At 32.4% G+C, this 25303-nt stretch overlaps 2 protein-coding genes across 5 annotated transcripts in view; both read left to right on the forward strand.

Moving 5' to 3' along the window:
• The window catches only part of LOC126737964 (uncharacterized), a 169482-nt gene that overhangs the window by 50456 nt on the left and 93723 nt on the right, over nt 1–25303 (forward strand). The gene's annotated exons all lie outside the window — the stretch shown is intronic.
• Nucleotides 5242–6588, forward strand: LOC126737963 (methyltransferase-like protein). Of its 2 annotated transcripts, none has more exons than XM_050443099.1 (4): nt 5242–5431; nt 5609–6094; nt 6156–6328; nt 6377–6588. In XM_050443099.1, the coding sequence occupies exons 1-4, from the start codon at nt 5337–5339 to the stop codon at nt 6517–6519; spliced, it is 897 nt and encodes a 298-aa protein (XP_050299056.1). In that variant the 5' UTR covers nt 5242–5336; the 3' UTR covers nt 6520–6588. The 2 variants fall into 2 exon arrangements, with proteins under 2 accessions (XP_050299056.1, XP_050299055.1); XM_050443098.1 differs by having other exon boundaries at nt 5290–5546.

The raw sequence follows: 25303 nt of genomic DNA on the forward strand, positions 1-25303 counted from the left end.
ACACTGACATTGACATTATCGACACATCTTGTGGTATGACACGGCATTATAACTAATGAGCATAAAGGTGGTGGTATACAGTGTTGCGATATTTCAATACTCATAACATATTATTACAACAGGTATTTTGGGCGACCATACTATTGGGCCATTTTTCATGGATGGTACTTTGAACGCCAAAAAGTACCTTGAATTGCTACAAAACCAAGTTCTTCCTGTCGTTCAATGTCTCCCTGATATAGACCTGGGATCAGTCTTAACAAGATGGCAGTCCCGCTTAATGCGGTTAGAGTAAAAGAATTTTTAACATATACTTTTCCTAACCGCCTTATTAGTAATAAGGGCCGGCAATATTAAATCGCCTACAAGATCTTCCGATTTGTCATCAATTAACTTTAATAAAAACAACGCTTCAATTTCAATATGCAGCATAAAAAAATTATAAATACGAATCTATACGGATTCCACACATGTAATTCCTGCATTAGAAAAATTTTATATTAATGCCGCATAATATTTTTTTAAATTTTGCAGAAAGAGATGCACCTACTACCGACGTTAGACGGTTACTAAAATAAATTAAAAATAATGGATCTCGAACCTCGAAGACCAGCGTACTGTCGTGGCGGCGACTTAGGAACTTTATATGTGTAGTGGTCCATTCGCCAATCTGTATATGCCAGAAGATAATACATAAAGATATTAGGGATAACGCACCCTACAGGATCCTGCTTTTGGAGAATAAAAATACTTCTACCTGCGAAAAAGTCCAAGTAGTTGCTACCGAATCCAAGATTCTACGCATAGTTCAGTCAAATTATTGGAATTCTTCCCAATCAAGAGGTCATCAATTATTATAGTATTAAACAATTATTTATTTATTATTAATAATTGTAACTAGTTATTTCTACTACAAGAAGTTCTTTTATACTAGATGTTCAAGAAGGTCGACCAATCTAAAGCTTGCCAATATAAAATATGTGCATATTTTTTAAAAAGGCGTTTGATTGTTGAATCAGTTAAATCCTGTCAAAACTTTTGCCTTCTAAAAACTTTTCCCAACTTGTTGACATTGTTTATCACGTTCTTTAACTGTATTTATGTCACGATTTATTATTTATATTATGGCAAAGTTATTCCAAATATTTTAAGTTTTTTAACAATTAACCAATTATTACTTTTTTACAAAAAAAAAACTTTGTTTGTAGAGGGTTCGGACCATCGTAATTCATTTAACTGTTATTTATATCAAGACCAATTTTCATTTAAATATTTTGGGAGTTGAGCTTACCTGATTTTCTTATGATCACAAAAAAACCTTAGTTTGTAGATAGTTATGGCCACAATATTGACCACTCGGTATATATATTTGCTTACTGTAATGTAAACGTTGCTTTATATTATCTTTCGCTGTATTCGCTATAAATCTTGTATTTGCATCTTTTGCTGTATTTGCTATTAAAATTTATATTATCATGTTACGGCCTTATGCCTTAATCTTCGTTGTACAATAGAAAATAGTTTCTACTTGCTGTTTGTACTAATTGTCAAATAAAATTTGTTTTTTAAAACGTGCTTCGCACGATAAGAAACATAACTAGATATTTATAATCTCCATATATCTATTTACTTATTCATTGTCAATAACCGGACAGAATATTATTAAAATATTTTGTGAATTTTAGGAGATATAGTTCAGTTCAGAGATCTATTAGAATCTTTGATGTGCCGCGAATAGTCCGTGTGCCGGTGTTGCTTGTATTGTCCCATGACATGCATGTTTAAATCGGAAAATTTTATGTAAATGGAGTCATAAAGTAATATTCTAAGCGATATTTAATCATTCCATTAAATAAATAAATGTTTTAAGCATTTTTCTCAGAATTTATAAATTTGATTCGTAAAATTTTACTAAATGCGCCCACGTACTATTTTGTTAGATGCCTGACCCTAGTCGCAGCCAGTCAATCGTGAAAAGTTGCACAGGTCCGGCCTTAAAATGTATTTGTATTTAAAACTTTATTATTCGGGATTTTTGGGTTTAGTTTTATTAAGTTAGAAATTGAAGATAGTTGATAGCAAAATAATATTTAATTTAACTATAAGATTTAAGTACGTAAAATAAGTTTAACCAAACATTTTAATTTAATAAGTTTAGTTTTTAGCGCCATCAATGGGGTGTTTATAACAAGTGATGAGAGAATAGGTGGTACGAATTACTTAGGCCCATTTATTCTGTGTATTAAGGCATTAAATATTTACTGTTTGACACAAAAGGGTAAAATGTTTTGGTTTGTCTTCAAATTTTATATATTTCCTTTTTTTGGGTATTGATATTTATTTTTACTTGGTGGTGATTATTAATGGGGATTTTGGCTGCCATATTCAATGTCCTTTATTATTGTTTTTTTTTTTAATTAATACATATTATGATATATTATTATAATAATATACTCGTGAAAACCCTATCCCTACTATATTTCGTACCAATCTCTTTTGATAAAAAGTAATTATGTAGTCAGAAAAGTGGAAGTATATTTTTTTTAAATAAACTTTTACATTAAAAATCATCTAGCGGTCTATAACTTATGCGTTTAAAAGACACAAGTTTTACTTGTAAAAAACACACTTTACATCCTGAATGTAATATTTATTAATTTGTTTGCCTCATATTTAGTTATTGTGTATAATAGGAGAGATTAGGTGAAAATTAACAAAGATAAATGCTTATACTAAAAACTAAAAATCTTATATAAGACTCTACATTTTAAGTATACTGAATCCTAAAACTACACTGAGGATACTAAATACTTTTATAAATTTAACCAGTCTTTTGAATCTGGCCCAAAAAATTAATACAATTTTCTAAATTCTGTTTTTTTGCCTTTGTTCTTTGGCAGTTTCTTCCATTAAGGAAGGAAACAGTTTCTCTGTTGCTGCTATGGATTTCAACTTCATCTCGCACATCAGCATATGGATACTAAAGCATTACATTATAATTATATTCTTTATTGTGTCGCTTAAGGACAAACAGGGGCAGTAAGCTGAAAAACCCAAAACTTTAAACTTGTTTAATTAATAAAAATAGGGTGTTCTTACTATGGCAAAAAAGGGACTTTTTTCCAGAGAATGAAGGAAGAAGCAGTCTTTATTGTGTCGCTGAAGGGCATATATTGCTGCATGTTGTCAATGAGCCAAAAGATAAGATTGGAACAAAATTCGTGATAGGGACTGATCAGTTGACAGTCGTTTTCCATAAACCCATTCAATTTTTTTTACCCATAAACACTCTATTATTTAAATGTTATTTATGAAAAAACGTTTGAATTTAAAAATGTATCAATATCTTTTTGACACATAAGTTTATCTCTATCTAGCTCATAAAGGAATCAGATAAGTATACTTTTATCTCATATAAATGTTGACAAATTATTATGTTTTTACAGGCACTCCTGAAATAAAAATTCCAATTACTTGACTTTTATAAAATGGATTTTAGTAAGTTCTTTAACAAAAACTAAAAAAGCCTTCAGAGTAGTCCATAACTCGTTCATTTCAAAATTAAATCAATAGAACCCTAAGATATTAGGGTACTAACCAGAAACAAATTATTTTGTCTTTTACAGCCACCCCTTGAATAAAAATGCAATTTTCTTGGCTCTTAATAAATGGATTCTAGTCATTTCTTCAAAAAAGAATAAAAAAACCTTTAAGTAGTTCATAAATCAATAACGGGAAAATTTTGACTGTTAGAACTCAAGGTATAAGTAAGATGCCAATAAGAGACAAATTTTTTAGACTTTTAGTTATTAAATTTTAGTTATTTTTATAGAAAAGACTAGGAAAGTCTTCAAAGTAGTCAATAAATCAATAATAACGAAATTTTTACTACTAGAATTCAAGATATTGGCGGGCCAATAAGAGACAAATTTTTTTTTCTTACAGGCACTCCTGGAACAAAAAATCCAATTTTTTGAATTTTAATAAATGAATTTCAAGCGTTTCTTCAGAAAAGACTAAAAAACCCTTCAGAGCAGTCCATAAATCAATAATTTCAAAATCTTGACTACTAGAACTCAAGATATTATTGTGTCAATAAGAGACAAATTATTTTATTTTTTACAGGCACTCCTGGGATGAAATTTCAATGTTCTGGGCTTTTAGTCATTTCTTTAAAAAAGACTAAAAAAATCTTCAGAATAATCCATAAATCAATAATTGCAAAATTTTGACATTTTCCTTCTTGAAAAAATTCCTGTGGTTTTTAAGTAAGAAAAAAATGTGATTTTTGTTGTAAATTTCTTCGTCAAAAAAATTCCTAGACAAACACGAAATTTGATCCTCAACTGCGACAACAGAAGGAACTAAGCTGTAAAAGACAAAATTTTAGACTTATTTTCTTAATAAAAACAGTGTTTTTCTTACTATAGCAAAAAAGGGTTTTTCCCAGAGAATGGTGGAAGAAGTTATAATACTAAAACAAATCCACAAACACAAATAAAAAAACACACTTTCTCACAGTAAAAACTGCAAAAAATTTGGACGAATACAGGTCAAATTCTAAATTCACCACTTTCATAAAAGGGAAAAAAAGAAAACCAGCAAAACCCATCAAATAATAATGATCTCACCTGACCTCCCTCCCAACTATTAAAGGTGATAGACCCATCCTTAAAGATTTCTTTAAAAATACGTCAAAAGTAATACAAAAACAGCCCATAAATTTATCTGGGTACGGCCCCGTAATTCTCAAAATCAGTGGGATAGAGAGAGATACACAATTACTTGCACAGCCTAAAGTAGGAATCGCCAGAACGCAGATGTTTTATCTTTGTTTAATAGACTGGCTAAAAAGAGGTGACAAGTCTGTGAGTGCTGGGAGTGTTTAAAATATTTTGTAAGATGCTTGGATTTTAGTCCGCGGTCAAATTTTTTTATATTATTTTCTTGTGATATTATTTTCTTTCTAAAAATTGACATTTTCGAAAGAAAAATAAAAAATACTATAAAACATGGGGTTTTACATATATTTAAAATGATTTCATAGATAAACAATAGAAAATTTTTCCATTTAAATATGTATATCATGCGACAATAAATACGACATAGGCGCACGGACTAGTTACTGCGGCATCTGCGACACATCAAAGATTCTAATAGATCTCTGAACTGGACTTTACCGGCATCATAATGATAAAATAACAGCGAGCGCGGACTATAACTAGGCTGATGGTAAACGACATGTGCTGCGTTCCACATTGACGCTGCTTAAAACCTATAGTCCTATATATTTGTGTTATGTGCTTAAAACACAATACACATCCTTTTCTGAAAGCATGGAAAACTCTAGTGATAACCCTGAAGACAAAAGACCTCAATTCGGTAACCGTTACCTCACAGACAGCAACGACGTTTTTCAGCACAATTCTTGGTATGAAAATATTAAGACATTTTGTTAGATATTGCCATACAAGATTTAGAAAAAAACCAAAGTATGGTACTAGATACCTTACAGATCCTTCCAAAGTTTATAGTTGTAATGCATGGTATAACATTCTACCTTTGTACAAATCCTATGTTTTATAAATTATTTCTGAAACATTTTTAGGGATGATGTTGAATGGGATGAGTCACAAGAACAAGAGGCATTGATAAAAGTGCAACAAAATAGCACCATAAAATTTTCAGAACCTGAGATAGAAAAATATGACAAACTTGCTAACAAATTTTGGGACTCCTTTTATGATATACATGATAACAAATTTTTTAAAGATAGACATTGGTTATTTACTGAATTCCCAGAACTTGCCAATAAAGACAGCAAAAAATTGACCATTTTTGAGCTTGGCTGTGGGGTTGGCAATACTATATTTCCCATTTTGCAATATAGTAAAAATAAAGATCTTAAGGTGTTCGGTTGTGACTTCTCAGAAAAGGCAGTTCAGATCTTAAAAGATTCTGCAACATTTGACAAAGAAAGGTGTAATGTTTTCGTGTTAGATATAGCAGAAGATATATGGAATGTTCCACTAGTAGAAAACAGTGTTGATATTATAGTTATGGTTTTTGTTATGTCTGCAGTACACCCTGATAAGTAGGTGTTTGTTGTTTATATATGTATATAATATATTAATTTATGTTGATCTTTTTAATAGGTATAAAAACATAGCAAAAAATATTTACAAATATTTAAAACCTGGAGGCCTACTGCTGTTTAGAGACTATGGTCGATATGATTTAGCACAACTTAGGTTCAAGCCTGGCAGGTCCTTGGGTCAAAACTTTTATGTTAGGGGAGATGGAACTAGAGTTTATTTTTTTACTCAAGGTAAACAGATGTCTAACATTTTTAACAAACTAAAAAAACCACTTTCAGATGAAGTTAAGAAGCTATTTAAAGATGAAGGTTTTATTGAGAAAGAAAACAGAGCAGACAGAAGGCTGCAGGTCAACAGAGGCAGACTTCTAAAAATGTATAGAGTTTGGATACAAGCAAAATATCAAAAACCAGGAGTATAAATATTTATAATTTGAAACATGGAGATATGTATGGTTTTGTTTTAATAATTATATTAATATTTTATTTTATTGCTTGTAATATCCTTTACAAGAGATGGACAAAATATCTAAAAAAAGCAGACAACTGTTGACAAAAAAGTCGAAAATATTTAAACTTAAATTAATAAAAGTACCTAATATTTATTAAGTTACATATTTATTTTATTATTCATTAAATTATATAAAAACTCTCACATTATCCAGGGTGTCTGAAATTAAGGCTGCACATGTATTATTGTTGACTTCTTTTTTTTCAGAATACAAAGGGTTAAAAAAATATATATGTATATAATAAAATATTAAAAATTAAGCTCAAAATTATCCTCTAAATAGTCTGACAATCGATAGTAACCCTTCCCCAGCACAATTTTATTCTTGCCTTAATTTTTCCAATTCAAGAAGGAAGATGGTTAAGAAATTTTAAACTGAAATAAATTGAGGAATTGTTTGTTAATGTTGAGTGAGGTGTAGCAAGGCAGTATTAGTCAAGGCTACAATATGAGAACTTCTCTTAAAACTGGGATTATTAGTAACTATGACTGAATTAAATTTAGAGTGGATCAAACAATAGGTTTCTAGAATAAACAAGGATGGTACTGGTAGTGTTATATTTTTGGAGACTGAAAAAATGGTTTGCGGCATTGAAAACAAAAACAAAAAAGTTTTTAATATATGCTTATATCATAGTCCTATGGTTGGAACCTTTGGTGTGATACTCAAATTATGAGACAGTTTTACCACTAACCAAAACTCTATTTTTAATTTCGATACGTGTTTTGCTAATGATGTTAGCATCTTCGGGAGAGGATTAAAACCAAACTAAAACTACTTATCTCCTTATATACTAATGATGTAACTAATAGAATGGAAAAGGCAATGAAGCATGGCCAAACAAATCTTAAACACTATCTAAACTATATGATTGACTATAAGGGATTGGACCTTTATCCATGTTAAGAATGTTTTTTTGAATATTGCTAAACTTTCGTATACATCTAAATTCGTATTGTTATTAATTGGTTTAAGTAATTTTAAGTTGTCTATCCCTACAAAGTGACCAGTATTTAAAACATGTTTTAAATACGTAATATAACCACACTTGTGTGGCTGAACATGTTTTAAATATTGGCCACTTTGTAGGGATAGACTACTTAAACCAGTTAATAATAATAGAAAACTAAATGCATATGAAAGTTTAGCAATATTCAAAAATCAAAAAAACATTCTTAACAGGGATAAAGGTCCAACCCCTTATGGTCAATTATATAGTTTAGTTAGTGTTTAAGATTTGTTTGGCCATGCTTCATTGCTTTTTCCCCTTATTCAAAAAAAATTGAATTATGATCGGTTTTCACTTTCAGGTTGGTTATGAAAAAATCAATCAAAATGAGTCATTTACCATTGGTAGTAATGGGTCATTTGATAAAAAAATGGTTTCTCTTCCTAAAAAAAGCTTGCATGTGGTCAGAGATTATGCATCACCATACAATTTTTCTCATTGTCACACTTTTTATATCTTAAACAAAGGGCCTTTTTAAAAATAGTTATAACTAGAGATGGGCTGCTAATTTGTAGCTGATTTTCCATAAAAGCTGCTTTGCCCTGTTCTTCACCTCTCAAAAAAGCTTCTACTAAAAAGCACTATATTGTGAACAATGCTATATGTATAAATGTGGAAAGCGACAAAAGCCAGAAGCAGTCGACTAATACAGTGTTAACTTGTCGCGTACCGACGTTAGGTTCAAAGTTCAATATTTGCCAATTGAGTTGCTTCTTTCAAAACAATTCGGTAACATAAATTTAAAAAAACTGAATGTTAATATTATAATGGAGCTATATATTTTTCAACAGTAATTTTTTTAAATTTTGAACTATATCTAGTGTACATATAAATAATATGATGTGTCATTAGAAATATTATTATTTTAATAGCAAAACTTAAAGTTAAAACGCTGAACTTTTTGTTGTATAAACACTTAATTCTCTCACCTTTTAAGACGATAAGCTACTTTTTGTTTTTTAAAGTAACTATAGTTTTTGAAAATAGGCGTTCGCGTGAAACTAATGTGGAGTCTGTTCCAAATTTGTGCCCAACTAGCTTCATTAAATTAGAAAAATTATGCCCATTATCCTTCCACCATTTCAGAGAGTCATGTTTTCTGTTAAGATAAGGCTCTTCACAATATCGCTTTCATTATTGCCCAAATGCAAATTTCAATTTGCAATGCTTTTGCGCGATTGGTTTTACCATTGAGACCTGCTTCAAATTCACCCCAAATTTATAATTCACAAAATTTCTAGTCATTGGCAGCCTGAGCCCCGTTTGTCAAACTATTAATTGAATCTGATGCTTTTGAATCTTATACCTAGTGACGTACTACCCTTCCTAACCCACCTCTGAAACTTAAAATATTCACCGACATGACTCACCTGATCGGATGTTTTTGGAATAACTCAGGCGATCGTCACATTCTTTAATATATTTCGCAGGGCGAGATAAAAAAAAGAGAATAGATATATTCGTTCGATCCGAAGTGATAAGACTTGCATAAATTAAGAATTATTATTTATTCAAAAGTTAATGTTTGGGATATTTGTAAATATAGTTATTATTGGGAGATTGTGGCTTTATTCCTACATCGCTTAAACGCCCAGACTACATCAGAAGTGGTTGAAAAGAACCGGGCTTGTTGAGAAAAGGCTAATTTAGGGTGTTTCGTGCAAAATTGAAAAATGGGACGTAATAGTAAAAGGGATAGACGACATCGGTCGCCCTCATCGACATCAACATCAAGTGAAGAGTGCAAGAGCCATAGGAAAATTGGTAAACAAAAACAAAAAAAGTCCAGAAGCAGATCAACTGTAAGTTACACACCTCCTCCTATTAAGTCGTATCCCGCTGAGACCATTACCGTTTCTAGCGTTATACCAGATTTTCACCCCAAATTTCGGGATATAAATGACTGGATCAAAATTATTCAATATAATAAAAATTTATATCATTGGTCTGATACGGCCACTATATTTCAAGCTTTAAGCAAACTTTTAAATTAAATCGAAATTGTTACTAGTTGTTAATGGACCTAGTTAATCATAAACCCAAAGAAAATCAATCATTATATGATTTTTATTTCGAACATCTTTTAAAGATCAACAAACTAAAATTAAATTTTTCGGAAACAGATAAAATATCTTTGATTACTGGAGCCATTAATGGCAATAATATAAGCGCAGCAGTCGAAGCTTCTAATATGACAGATGTTAATGCTTTAGGCGCATATCTTAAAAATAAAACTAATGTTGTTACAGCCAACAAAATGGTACAAAATAAATCTCAATTTGAGAACACTAAACATAAAATGAGTCGTGAAACTTCTTCGACTAGCTCGACACCTCACATACAAATTATAAACAAACAGTGCAAAACATGCGGAAAAATTGGTCATGATCGATCCGTTTGTAGGCATAGAAACCAGATTTGTAATTTTTGTCAAGTCAGAGGGCATTTAGAAAGTTATTGTTTAAACAAGAAAAAAGTTAGTAATTTTAACCTCACAATTTTCAAGAAAATCAGAAAAATGTTAAAGAAAATTTTAAACCAAAAAATGTTAACCTTATTAAAAATTCAAACAATATATCAAAATTTTATAAAGACATTTGTCTCAACGGATGAGAATACAATGAACTGAACAATGAGAATATAAATATTATGTATTATAGAATAAATAACTCCCTTATTTTTAAATATAAAGGGGATATTCCTACATGCTACTAACATTCACCATGGAGAAATATCTTCTGAAGAATTAAGATTGTTACAAAAACTTTTACAGAAATTCAACATGTGTATGTTCCAAACATTAAATAGCTTAGGTAAAGCTCATTCGGTTACACTTTCAATAGAATTAACTTCTGAAAAACCAATAGTCCATAGAGCATATCGATGTGCAGAAAAAGATAAGGAAATTTATCGAAATATTATAAAAGAACTCTTAGATGCAAAAATTATTCAAGAAAGTAAATCTCCTTATTCTAGTCCCGCTCTGCTTGTAAATAAAAAGAATAACGAAAAAAGAATGGTAGTCGACTACAGGACGTTAAATAAAATTTCTGTTAAAAATACATTTCCAATGCCTGTAATTGAAGACATTAACAAACTATAAATATTTTACCAACCTCGGCTTGGCATCGGGATATCACCAAATTCCAATGCATGAAAACTCAATTCGTTACACGGCATTTGTAGCGCCGGAAGGGCATTACGAGTATCGAAGAGTACCATTTGGGTTATGCAATGCCCCTTCAGTGTTTCAACAGTTCATGAACGAAATATTTTTGCCACTACGTCACTTTCATGTCATACCATATTTGGATGATATCCTCATACCATCAAAAACAGTAATTGAAGGTATAGAAAAATTAGAAAAAGTTTTAGAAATAATTAAGCAATACGGTTTAATTATAAAACTTAGTAAATCAGCGTTTTTATTGAAAAAAATAAACTATTTAGGATACGAAATATCATTTAATAGAATTTGTCCTTCAGACACCAAAATTGAATCCGTTCAAAATTTTCCTCGTCCTAAAAACCAACATCAGTTAAGACAGTTTTTGGGCCTTGCGGGATACTTTAAAAAATTCATTCAAGACTTTGCACGCAAAACAGCCCCTCTTACAAAGCTTTTAAAAAAACATTGTAAATGGAAATGGACAGAAAATCATGAATTAATTTTTAGTCATTTAAGAAATCAAATATATTCCAAACCAACATTGGCTTTATTTAACCCACAATTACCAATGATTGTATATACTGATGCAAGCCGAGATGGTTACGCTGGTATTTTGACACAAAAAAAAGATAATTTGGAACACCCTGTAGCATTTTTCAGCAAACAAACAACCGATACCGAAAAAAACTACCATTCTTTTGAGCTGGAACTATTAGCAATAGTCAAAACTTTGGAAAATTTAGATACTATTTAACAGGGCACGTTTTTACAATTTTTACTGACTGTAACGCGGTTAAAAACGCTTCGAAAAAAAACAAACAGAGAATCGTACCTCGAATTGCTCGCTGGATATTAACCTTGCAGGATTTTTCTTTCAATATATTACATAGACCGGGAACACAAATGCAGCGCGTAGATGCATTAAGTCGCAATTTTGCTGAAAGTGGTAACAGGCAAATAGAGAACATTTTAGTTATTTCTGAAAACGACTTTTTAAGAGAAGCTCAAGATTTAGATGATAGTATTAAAGATATTAAGAACACACTACTAAGCGGTGACGTAGATAATAATAAAGATATATTTAATAATTATGACTTGCGTGATAATAAAGTTTTTAAATTAACCCCATTTGGACGAAGATGGGTAGTACCAAAAAGTTGTCGTTGGCAAATTGTCAAAGCTAATCATGACGATATTGGTCATTTTGGTTTTGATAAAACTATTGAGAGAATGAAAAAATTCTATTGGTTCCCAAAGATGAATAGGTTTGTAAAAAAATATATAAGTGCATGTTTACAATGTTTATATCATAAAGACTCAAGTGGAAAAAAACCTGGGTATCTTCACTCAATTCCCAAGTATGCGAGACCTCACCACACAATTCATCTAGACCACCTAGGCCCATTTGTTGAGAGTAAAAATGGAAATAAATACTTATTAGTGGCAGTTGATGGATTTTTAAAATACACATATTGCCAACCAGTCCCTGATACGTCTTCGAAACATGTAGTTGGAAAATTGGAAGAAATTTTTTCAATTATTGGAAATCCCATACGAATTATTACTGATGCGGGTACTGCTTTCACTTCAAGAGAATTTAAAGAATATTGCGATAGAAAAGGCATTAAACTGTTCACAACAGCTGTTGGACTTCCTCGAGGTAATGGTCAAGTAGAACGCATGAATAAGACCATACTGGAGGCTCTGGCTACATCAACTGCTAATACAACGAGAGACGACTGGGACAGCAAAATACTACAAATTCAACAAGGAATAAATAGCACGAAACACCGCATAACTCAACACTCACCCGCAGAGCTACTACTCGGTTATCCACTTAGAACTGACACTGACATTTACAATGTATTGGACGAAGAGATTATAGACGTTACAAAGATCCGGAAGCAAGCGGCCAAAAATCTCGAAGAAAACAGAGTCAGGCAAAACTTATCGTTTAATGAACATCGAACACCACCAAAATTTTATTCAGTGGGAGATGTCGTACTCTCAAAAGTAACAAGCTTTCCGGCAAACAATGAAAGTAAAAAGTTACTTCCCAAATATAGAGGCCCTTTCAAAGTCATCGAGGTTTTACCTAACGACCGCTATCGAGTAAAGGCGGATATTCACTCAGAACAATCCAGTAGACTTTATACAGCTGTGGTTGGATAAGAGCAAATGAAGCCTTTTACTCTTCAGGAAAAATAATGTCGCAGGTAGGCAAAGATACTACTACTCTCTCTCCAAACAGTGACACTTGAAACAGTGAAGATCGTTAACATCTTTGGTAAAATAGTGGCCCCCTTTGGCAAAACAGTTGTCCTCTTTGGCAAAATAGTAGCCCTCTTAGGCAAAACAGTCGCCCTCTTTGGTAAAATAGTAGCCCTCTTAGGCAAAAGAGTCGCCCTCTTTGGCAAAATAGTAGCCCTCTTAGGCAAAACAGTCGCCCTCTTTGGTAAAATAGTAGCCCTCTTAGGCATAATAGTAGCCCTCTTAGGCAAAACAGTCGCCCTCTTTGGTAAAATAGTAGCCCTCTTAGGCAATGCAGTTGCTCTCTTTGACAAAATAGTCGCCCCCTTTGGCAAAATAGTAACCGTCTTAGGCGAAACAGCAGATCTCTGAAGCAAAATAGTACCGCTCTTAGGCGAAACAGCCGCTCTCTTCGGGAAAATAGTAGCCCTCCCAGGCAAAATAGTAACTCTCTTAATCAGATTAGAATAAAAAAAAAAAAAAAAAAGAAATGTTTTAATTTCAGGTACTCTTTATCTTTCGAGGACGAAAGAAGATCAGGATGGCCGTGACGTACTACCCTTCCTAACCCACCTCTGAAACTTAAAATATTCAACGACATGACTCACCTGATCGGATGTTTTTGGAATAACTCAGGGATCGTCACATTCTTTAATATATTTCGCAGGGCGAGATAACAAAAAGAGAATAGATATATTCGTTCGACCCGAAGCGATAAGACTTGCATAAATTAAGAATTATTATTTATTCAAAAGTTAATGTTTGGGATATTTGTAAATATAGTTATTATTGGGAGATTGTGGCTTTATTCCTACATCGCTTAAACGCTCAGACTACACTAGGATAACTAGTGGCGACCAGTAAGGTGTTACTTTACTCTTGATTTCTAAATCCATATTTAACGCTCTCGTTTATGCCTCTTCCACGAACTTAAAAATATACCTGGACTGCTAATGCATCTGGCCACGATACCCAAAAATGACCACTGCATGGTGGCCGCCATTTTTATAGTGGTTGTGTCCTTTTGATGTTGGTCACTCTGAAAATTTTTAGTGTTGTCAACAAAAAATATATTAAATAACGGTAATGAAGTTGACATTTGACGTGTGAGTATAGCGGATTGCCTAGTTTGTGACGATTTGTAAACGACGCTTGGGTATATCGTCTGGAACAGGCGATGTATCTTTCTCCTTATTTGATACGTGAATTGTATCACCACCAATTGTCCGTCTGTGTTGTTTATAATAGAATAATATATTGAGTTGTTGACAGAATAATATATTTTTTCTATATAAACCCTTTAAAATTACAAACCCTCATAAAATCATCTATATTTTGACTCTTATATATGGTTGTACCTATTAATGTGGAAACGCTGTACATGGAAGGAAAAAACTCGTAAAAATAGAAAGAAAATAAGTGTTTTTAACTGAATTTGTTAAGTAAATACAAGCAAAAATTTAAATATCATGATTTTCATAGGATTTATAAGATTCAAGATTATCAGAATGATAAACCAAATATTTTAAAGTGCACGCATCTATTCCAAGTTGATTGAAACTTTGTCTCATTTTAGGTGAGCATTACTTTCTTTCATAAATTTTAACGAAATTCTTAAAGAAGTACCAGAAAAATCACAGATCTAACGCAGCGATCTTAAACTCTTACCTATATGTAACCTTCTATTTTGTATTTTTGTAAACATAACCTCTCATAAACTTTAATTGTTTTGTTTTCCTACAGTTGGCACAATTAAAATTTTTCAGAGTGAACAACATCGAAAGGACACAATCACGCAAAATGGCGGCCCCCTAGTAGTGGTCATACTTTTCATTGAATTGGCAGTCCAGGTATATTTATAAGTTCGTGCTCTTATCGCATTATACAAGACATCGGAGTATTGGTTTTCACGTAGCTGGCTATGTACTATTGAAGTGAAGTTCTAGAGATCTAGAAAGCATATAAAATATAGAGTTCCAACGCGTTGGCACATATTGGACCAAGTTTGTTGGTATTTTATCATTTTGCTTCTGGTCCAGTTTTTCTTTTGCTAAATTACTAGGTTCGAAAAATGCCACTATAAGTTTATCTTTTTCTCCATTTTAGATCTTCTATGTCTCTCTCAACATTATCGAGATTGTCAGATATGGTTAACAAAAGCTTATTTTGCAACTCCTATTCCTGAACTAGCCGATTTAAAGTTTTTTGGCTCGGTAAACTATACGAGAGATTTAGAGATTAGAGAGTAGAAGAAAATGCTCGTGGTTCCAGTTCCAACTCTGAATGAAGGTCAGGCTGTTCATTTAGGCTAGTTGGTTCTGTAGACCTAAGATTTATTAAAGGGTGTTTTCTCACAACATGCTGTCTCAGATTAGTTATTGATATTTTGTGATTAATCAAATAGTAAAAATTAATCGGCTTAAAAAAATAAATCGCCAAGTGAATTTCTTTAGGCATAAAAAAGTTCAAACATTTTTTTTAAATTCATTTCTAATTGTCTTCTGAAAATACAATATTCAATGAAATGTAGGTACAAAAACACTCCGTTTTACGTCAAAATATCCTAAAAAAAGCACATTGTCGGCGTTATCGCAATAAAAAATGTTCATAATTTGTTATAAGCAGGAATAGGAGCCTAAGTTTGATGTGCGTGACATCATCGGCTGTTCCATTGCCGCCGGTATGAATAATAATAAACAATATTGTGCTGATCCATAGTAAAGAATAAATGTTATTTAAGCAGATTTAGGTTTATGTGTGAGATCGCTTACGTGTTAGATACTATAATTAATTCGACCGTTCTTGTTCAGAGAGTTAAGTTGACTTTTGTATCCCTACATTATAAAATAAAAACTTTTAAATAAAATATAATATATCATTATAAACTATATAAAAACCGTGTTTTTATAATAAATTTTAATACCCTCTCTCACTGGTAGGCTGGGAAGACAAAAATATTTTAGGCTTCAAAATTTGACTCAACTCGACGAAAATATATTTAATTTTTCCAAATAAATTCTGAGAATTAAACAAATATATTTAATATTATTTATTCCAATATTAACGTTTTACCTCTTGAGGTAGCGAGGAAGACTTTAATTTCAGATCCGAACATTGGCTTATACAGTGAAAATTTAATTCATTCATGATATGCCCGATTTTTCAATATTTGAACGAATCTTAGTCCTTCTGACCAGTTAGTACTTTTTTGGTCATTCAGGCAAGTCATAAGCATATTTTGGATGTCCTAGTTCGCTCGCTCCACACTCCCTTGAGACTGACTGTGTCTAGGCTGATCATGAACAATTTTCAGCCTGTCCCACGTTTAGCACAACTCCTCAATAATGTGCTCAGCTAATTGCCGACCTAATTAAAGAAAATAACATTTAGGCCTTTAGGGTGACTGATGATCAGTGATGGATTTATCCAGAAAAGTCTAGTAAATTTCTTGCAACTTCTTCAGCTGTCTATGTCTGTAAAGACCTAATTTAGACGAATTTCATTTCATCAAGTGGTCTTGGTAGACTATAATAAACCTAACCCATTGGACCCCCATGGATTTGACTGCATGTCGATCAAGTCAACTTGGCATCGATTTTTCATTTCTGAAAACACCATGGGATTGACAACAAGACCCTTTTTAATAGATTTCTGTTTCTTTTGACATGCCACACACAGTTTGAGGTATATCATGATTATTTCCTGCGTTATAGTTTTATACTTTTTTATTTATTCTTTTAACATACGGTGCTTTCCGCCATATCCGATAGCCACGTGAGTCTCATGTAGAATATCAAAAATATCTTCGGATTTGACAAAATACCTTATATTTGTTTCACCCTCCGCAACAGGAGCAATAAGTTTTTCAACTCACAACCTTGACGGTTCTCAATCGATGATACTGTTAAGCCGATTTACATTTCGCTTCCTTCGCCACTTTTACAGACTGCAAAAACTCACTATACTGCATAGAATTGACACAAGATGTATTTAAGTCTCTATGTGACATCAAGTCAAGAAGCATTTCATTCAATCGCGTCTTGAAATGCGAAGATACTTCTTAAGTCACTCATTTTCTTGCGCTGTCTGGAACTGAATGGCCTAAATATGGCATGCAGTTTTATCCAAGAAACATTGGGAAACAGGGGCATACCCTGTTTAGGGGCCGGGTATGCCTCTGTTTCTGTTAGGGGGTTAGGAGATAAAATAAACGGCAATTTATCTGGGAAGTGAGAATTAAAAACGTGTTACCTACCCTGCGCAAAATGAAGTGTTAGAAGCAAAATATCTTTCTTAAATAAAATCTTTTTTTTTAATCTATAATTAAATATTCCACAACATTCGATATAGTATACTGTTAGCGACTTAATATAATTTAAGTCTCCCGATGAGACAATCAAAGTCATCTAGGATTAAAGCCGAATGCTATCGAGAATATCTGAAATAGCATCAATTTATACGCAATACCACGAAGTACATTCTAACTGGAAAGGAAAGGCAGTGATTGCAATTATGAGGCAAGGCAACACCACCGAAATCAGATCTTTATTTCGGTGGTGTTGGGCAAGGACGGAAACAGAGTCAAGTATTTTCTACATATTTCAGTTATTATTTCAGTTGTTTAATTCAGTTCGACGAGACAACTAATACAATTCAACCATATGATTATTTGATTTCTTGGTTCAAACCATAAAGTTAACGAATTTTGAATATCGCAATTTTACTTTTACTGATAGGAAGTCCGAAGTAAATGATATCTGAATGATTATAGAAGAAATTTTTTTAAGAATTGAAAAGTCGCATTAATTGAAACCTGTTTTATAAACGTTCCTGTTTTATAATTGTTCATTGGTTACATTAATATATATTATTAAATCACATGCGTTAACTTTAAATTGATAATAATATTATATACAATTCCATTAGTTAAGCTATAAAATACACTCAAATAATAAAACATTATCAGACCAAGATGACTAAGCATCATTTTAAAGATTCTTCGATTCTTGTGATAATAAATTTGATATGGTAATATTTATAAAAGAATTGTCTTAAAGATACGCTTTATTCCTCACACATGGTATTTTTACTTACTTAGGTACTTATTGTTATCAAGTAAAGAAGCAGTAAGCAAAAAGCTTTCGTTGTGGAATTTTATAATCCATTCCGTTATTATAGGTATCTTGATCTTTATTTTCCGTATTTTCGTGCTTTGCCTAAATACCGTTAGAGTAATTTCGTGTATCTATTTTTTAGGGTCAACACGCGAAAAAAGATAAAAAGGTCAGGAAAGTAGCATTGGAAGCGGAAGCGATGAAAATGACGACCATGATAAAACTACTCACAAAATGCCAAGATTATTGCTTGCAAACATTGGACAAGCGTCATATTCTCTAGCAGAACCTGTAAATATATCCGTTGCCGACTATTCTTCTCCATCGACGTCCCAACAAACTTATGACATCAATGTCGATCCTGAAATTATAGTGGACGATGGCTATATCATAAAAATGATCTGGGTCTTTATGTTGAGTTGACTATCCAGCGATCGCCGGAAAAGAAGAGGGAGTTGTTACAAAATCCTTGGATCCCGCCCAGAAATTACAATTAATTATGTGAGAGGAATATGCGGATTATTTATAGGCCATATATAAAGTTCAAAAATATGCATGAAGACTGCCGAAAGCATGCAACGACCAACCTTCACCTAACAGCGACAAATGCTGCAAAAAATTTTCTTGAAAATGTCTCTGTTGACATCCAGCTGCTAAGTGGACACCAAAAATCAATCGATGAAAACAGACAAATATTGTCATCAATTTTTTCTTGTATACTATGTTGCGGTATACATGATATGCCTCTTAGGGGAAAACAAACAGATGAGTGTGTTTTATTAGATTTATTGAAGTTGAGAATCGATTCAGGGGACGACAAATTAAAGATTCATATGGAAAAGTACCGTCGCAATGCAGTTTACACATCGCCAAAAATACAAAACGAACTGATAAATTTATGTGGCGAAGTTATTAAGGAGAATATAATAAGTGAGGTTCAGAAGATAATGGCTTACGCAGCAATAGCTGATGAAACAGCAGACGTAGCTGGGAAAAAACAGCTGTCAATAGGCGTGCGATTCTACGACGAAAGCAAAAGGAAAATTAGAGAAGAATTTGTAGGGTTCGTTGAACTAAAAGCATAAAATGCTTCAGCAATTGACAATTTCTTGATTAGTTCTAACCTCCCAACCGAAGACTGCGTAGGGTTTCGATTCGGTGGCTGTTCTACGATGGCAGGGAAAGAAGGTGGCTTTGAGAAAAAAATATCCTCGTGCTTTATATTTTCATTGTTCACAAACTCAACCTTGTTGTGAATTATGCGAACGCAGTGCCAGAAATTAAAAATACTGTCGCCACTGTATAGGATGTTATAACGTTTCACGTAAATCCCGATTGTGTGAGACGAGATGGTCCGAAAAATATAAATCAATCGGAAAGTTTTCTCAAAATTTCCCAGACACGTTATCCGTAGAGGGAAATTATGCCACCAGAAAATCTGCATATCAGTTGCATTCAGCCAGTGTTTATTATTGCTCTACAAACAATAGTCAAATATTCAGCAGTTTTAGAACCAGTGGTTAGTGCACTGCAAGCTAAATCGATCGATATGATCTCGGTGGGGGAACACATCAAAAATATCAAGGACAGTCTCACAGATGACCGCGAGTTTCCTGATAGAATAAATGCTTCAAAAAGCGCGAGCTGTTGCAATGGATTTGAACATAGAAATTTTGGTTCCACGTCTTGCTCACATGCAAACACATAGAAGTAATCCGTTATCAGACAATGATAACAAATATTGGCGGCGTTCCCTGATAATACCATACATTGATCCACTCATTTCATCATTGAATATTCGATTCTCCCAAGAAAATACTCCAGCGTTTGTTTTAAGTAAGCTACATCCCTTATATATGACCAAGACCAAAACCAACATTACAGACTTACACAAGAACGTAGAATAATTCCAAGAATTTTATAACCTGGATATCACCGGAGAACTGAACCTTTGACCCAATTTATGGGTGAAAAAGGCTTTATCAGATGATCAATTAAGGGACATAGAAGTAGTTGATCTGTTCAACTAAGCCAAAATTTTATAACCTGCTGTCAGAAAGTCATTGATTATTTTAAACACTATCCCATGCACCACGGTGACAGTAGAACGGTCCTTCAGTACGCTGCGAAGAGTTAAAACATGGCTTAGAAGCACCATGGATGAAGAAAGGCTTATAGGTTTATGTTTGATGAGCATACTCGTACATCGCAATTATTTAAAAGAAAGCAGTGAGTTTATTGAAAAGACTGCCATAGACACATTTTTAGCAAATTTGACAAGAGTACTGTTAAATTAATATACATATATATTAAGATTATTATATGTGTAATATTTTGTTTTAATATACCCGACCGACCATCTTCTCTCGAAACAGTATGAGCTGCCCTCCCCTAGCTGAAATCATGGGTACGCCCTTGTTGGGAATGTAACCCACTACACAGATGGTGCCAGCCTGTTTTTAATCCTACCTAATGGCCATCCTGGGCCAAGAAGAATAATTTGTGACCGAGGAACAGCGTTTACGAGCAAAAGTTTTTAGGACTTTTGTATTTCGTTAGGTATTAAGCGCGTTCTTTGTGTCACAGCTACACCTAGAGCTAATGGGCAAGTGGAGAGAATGAATCGCTCTATCCTCTCGGCTCTCGCAATCATCTCTCAGCAATCATCAGTAGACGAAAAATGTGTTTCGTCTTCTGAATTTGCTTACAATATAGGGAACTAATTAAGTTTTTTTTTGTTTTTTTAGTGAATCTAGTTCACGAGGTCGTGAAGTGTAGACAGGAAGGCCGATTGTAACCCATTACACAGATGGTGCCAGCCTGTTTTTAATCCTACCTAATGGTCATCCTGGGCCCTGGGAAAAGCAAACAAGCCCAAACAGATATATCATATCATATCACAAACCACCCAGAAAAAGAAAGTGGCATCACGTCTTCTTGGCCGGGTTTTTTGGAAGGTTTGGGCAGTCGATTTGCGATATTATTATCCGTCGGTTTCTAAGCGCTCGTTGTAGTATTTCTTTATTTATTAAAAAAATATTTTGTCCTCGTAACTTTATTTGTTTTATTCACATCGATTACAGGAAATACTAGTATTAACCGGATAAATCTAGAATACAACGATATTTCGGACTATATTCACTTTGCTTGGATAGTTCGGGTTTTATCTATAGAACGGATAATTCTAGTATTATCCAATATTTGTTTTAGCCATAAGATATATATTTTAATTAATAATGTCAGTGTCTATGAGAGACCCTGATTAAAATAATAAAAATAGTATATGTTATATAATATGTCAGATCTTGGGTAATATCTTCGGAAGCTATAATTAATACACTTAATTGAACGCGAATAACTTTGTTTATTAAAGAAATGTCCAGACGGATGTAATATCCCAACTAACACGAAAATCAACAACTATACACTATAATTACTTAATATAAACTAACAACTTAATATTTACCAAAGTAGTAAGGTGATCCTTTCAGTCAGGGTCAGTCTTTCTTTAATCCGGTTCCTTTTATAACTGAACTCTTATCCTCTTAATATATCTGACCCCCGTTCCATCCAACCGTAGCCGATCGAGAGTTCTAGCCGTGACACTGGTTTCGTGGCGTCAAAATTGAAGCCGAGATTTGGTGGCGCACGCCGTACAGTGGAACGACTAAGTGGAGATACCGCGGGACCTAATATTTTACATTTTACAAGATAATATATTTTTTTATTATTACGTATTTTTAGGTATATGATAAATGTTTTAAATATTTTTTATTATTTATTTTATTGGAAAAATACACATAAACGGTGTTTCAAATTCGTCTACCCTCAAAATACGAAAATGGATAATTTACCCCAAAGTTGCACATTACTTACTTTTAAAAGAATATGCCATATAAGAAAATATATATTTTATGTGGTTTTGAATATTATCGAAAAAAAAAACAAATTTTCAAAAACTTATTCTTGACACTTTTGTGGGTTATCTTGGTTGCTATGGGAAAGTTGTTGCATTGCTGTATTACTTTTCCGTAAAAATGTTAATGCCGAAAACAAAATTAGGTAGGTACCTACGCCAAATTTTTGTTGCTTATTTAAAAAATCGAAAATTTGAATGATTCCGAAGATAATTAAAAAAAAACCAAAAAAAAAAATTTAAAATCCATTTTAATTTTTTCTGAGCTTAAACAGGAATGCAGCAAGAGGTAGGCATTATTCTAAATAAAATTAAGATTGTAAAATGTAAGTTAAAAATAAAATTGTTAATTTACCCACCTAATTTAAATACCGAATTTTTATTCTTTTTAAAACTCAAAGCGAGTATCAAAATAGTTTGGTAGTTTAAAATTTTAAATGCCTTATTAAGATGTATAGTAAGCTATAAACTACAATAATAACTGCAGTAAAATATTATTTCGAATCAACGCAAAATATCTGCCCCAGCGCGGAATTTTTGCCATCGCGATGCGGTCGTCGCCTCGCGTGATTTCGGCTTCTGTTGTGAGGTATCGATGGTAGCGGGGATAAGTGTCCAGGCTAGAACCGTTGATTGAATATTTGGGAAGATACGCAACCTTATGGGCTAAAGCGTGACCGCAAATATGCGTGAAAAATAGATGGCGATTCTCTCCAGTATGCGCGAAAATAATTTAGTCCGTCGCTTCTCATTAGTAATCGGCCGATCATCCCTGAGTCGTGTGGGAGAGTTTTTGCACAGGTTCGTGTTTGCCGTATTGAAATTTGGTAGTTGTTAAAAATTTTGTTGGATATCATAATCACAAATAGATAGATATATGTAAATGTGTTTAGTTTGTGAGACAATGGCTCCTTTAGGCAAAATTAATCAGTGTGCGTATCGTGGGTGCAATAATGTAAGAAAATGTAAAAACAATATTCTCAGTTTCTTAAGATAGAAATATTTTTAATTAATAAAAGCTTTGCTAAATCAAATAATGTATCTTCTCTAATAAACCCATCAGATAATTTTTCAAATTTATGTCAAAATACAATAAAATCCTTTAATGAACTTTATCATACTCTAAAAGTAAATAATAATATATGCAAGTCAATTAATAAAATATTACTAGATAAAATAAATATAAATAAATCAAACCTATGTCCACAGCATATTAATAAATTTTTGCATATATTAATTAAGACTTTGATTTATAACAACCTAAAATGGGAATCTCAAAATCTTATTAGAAAATCTTTAAAAAAACTAATTATAAACCTCACAGAAAATTATCTATTTTATCTACAAAAATCAATCCGAACTCTTAAAGATATTGTCTCTTCATGTCTATGAGAGCCATTTTCTCTTTTTCTTTTTTTTTACTTTAAGAAAATTTTAAATCAATATATTATGTTTATGGTGTTTAGTGTTTTAAGTATTTTCAATAATTGTTTTCATGATGAAATTTATTTATGAAAAAGATAAAAATAAAGCCTGAAAAGCCTTTAAAGTTATTGAGAAACTGGTTATAGTACGAATGGTAGCTTTCCTAATTAAAGAAAATAACATTAAATGAATGTCGAGTAATGTTTTCATTCCTGGAGAGATTATATTTGAGCTTGAAGAAGGTCACTTTGCTGCAGCGGTATTCTGCGACTTCTCTAAAGACTTTGACTGTGTCAACCATGGAATACTGCTCGGTAAGCTTTCTAGATATGGGTTTAGGGGAGTTGCTCTAGAATGGTTAAAATTTTGTTTTGTTAGACAGAAAAAAGTTTGTTTGGCCAAATGGCAGTTTGTCTGAACTTTGTGTAGTAAGCAGGGTTCGTTTCTCGGTCCTATTTTATTTCTATTGTCCTATATAAATGACCTGGCGTCTCTCCAGATAAGAGGATTCTTTACTATTTTTGCAGATGACACCACTATCTTATGGGCAGACAATAATAAAAGCACATTAACAAGAACAATTTCTAAAGATTTATTAATTATTAAACAGTGGTTTGATGCTAATTTGTGGTCTTTAAACATAGATAAGACTAAATTGTTAAGTTTTTATGTTCAGAGCAGTTCATGATTCACAACAAAGAATTGAAAGTGAATAATTTTAACAGATTCTTGGAATTGTTATCGATCATAAACCTAAGTTTTATGGAGATATGTCAGGAGGCAAAAACTGGCTAGACGATGTTATGCTATTGAGTGGTTTTAAATGAACTGAGATTGATATCTGCAAAAACGGTCTATTTTTTTTTGTTGAAAGTTGGAACTTACTTTCATACAAAAATACCTACAGTATTGAATAACATTTTGAAGTTGCATTAGTAAACGGCTTTTTGACTCGATGTTTGTTTTTAAAAAACGAACCATTAAATATATGTGTCATAAATCTCCACAGGACATGCAGACCCCTATTTAAAGATACTTTCCTTGTGTTGCTTGTTTATTGTTGAGTCTGCTTGCCTAATATATAAAAAATATAAATTGTATCTTCAAAATAATGGCTCCCTAAAACATTATAATATCAGAAAAGAATACAATATTCCAATGCCCATCCCGAAAAGTAAACTAAGAATTCTCTTATTTACTTGAGCATAAAAAATTTTAATCATTTTCCAAATGTCATAAAAGTCTCTAGAAGTTCTCCTCGCTTTAAAAAGTCCTTAACGAAACTTCTTAAAAGCAAGTATTTTTATAGCATTAGAATTTTTTGAAGATAGTTAGGAATAGGCCAATAGTATATAATTAGTTTTTAGTAAAGATGTAAAGGTTAGAATTTGTGATGTTACTCTAAAAAATTTTTAAGTCGTCTTGCTTTGAAATTGAACAAACATTTTGGGTTTATACTAGTATGTTAAACCCACTATTGTGTATTGTTTTTAAATTATGTGTTAGTAATATGTCGATTAATGTGCCTATTTTATATCATAGAAGTACCATGTCAACAAGTAGGTACCATGTATTTATGAATAAAGTATGTTTTGAATTTTTTGAAATTCGAAATTGTATTTAAAAGAGAGAGAGGTATATAATATTTAATAGGGATGATTCCAACTACTCACTAGAAATTACCTCGTTGAAAAAGTAATTAAAAGGGTTATTCAAAACTGCAAGTGGCCAATATGACGTCGACAAGAAAAAAAAAAAGTTGATTATGACTCTCTAAAGAAGGAACGTCGTATTTAAAAGTTAAAGATGTT

The sequence above is a fragment of the Anthonomus grandis genome, chromosome 6, assembly GCF_022605725.1.
Source record: "Anthonomus grandis grandis chromosome 6, icAntGran1.3, whole genome shotgun sequence".
In the NCBI taxonomy this organism is placed as follows: domain Eukaryota; kingdom Metazoa; phylum Arthropoda; class Insecta; order Coleoptera; family Curculionidae; genus Anthonomus; species Anthonomus grandis.

Excerpts from the sequence above, each read along its gene's own strand:
- LOC126737963 (XM_050443098.1), top strand. The coding sequence starts at position 5,299 with ATGTGCTTAAAACACAATACACATCCTTTTCTGAAAGCATGGAAAACT. Across the intron at positions 6,095-6,155 it reads TCTGCAGTACACCCTGATAA|GTATAAAAACATAGCAAAAA; the intron begins GTAGGTGTTTGT and ends TCTTTTTAATAG. Across the intron at positions 6,329-6,376 it reads AGTTTATTTTTTTACTCAAG|ATGAAGTTAAGAAGCTATTT; the intron begins GTAAACAGATGT and ends AACCACTTTCAG.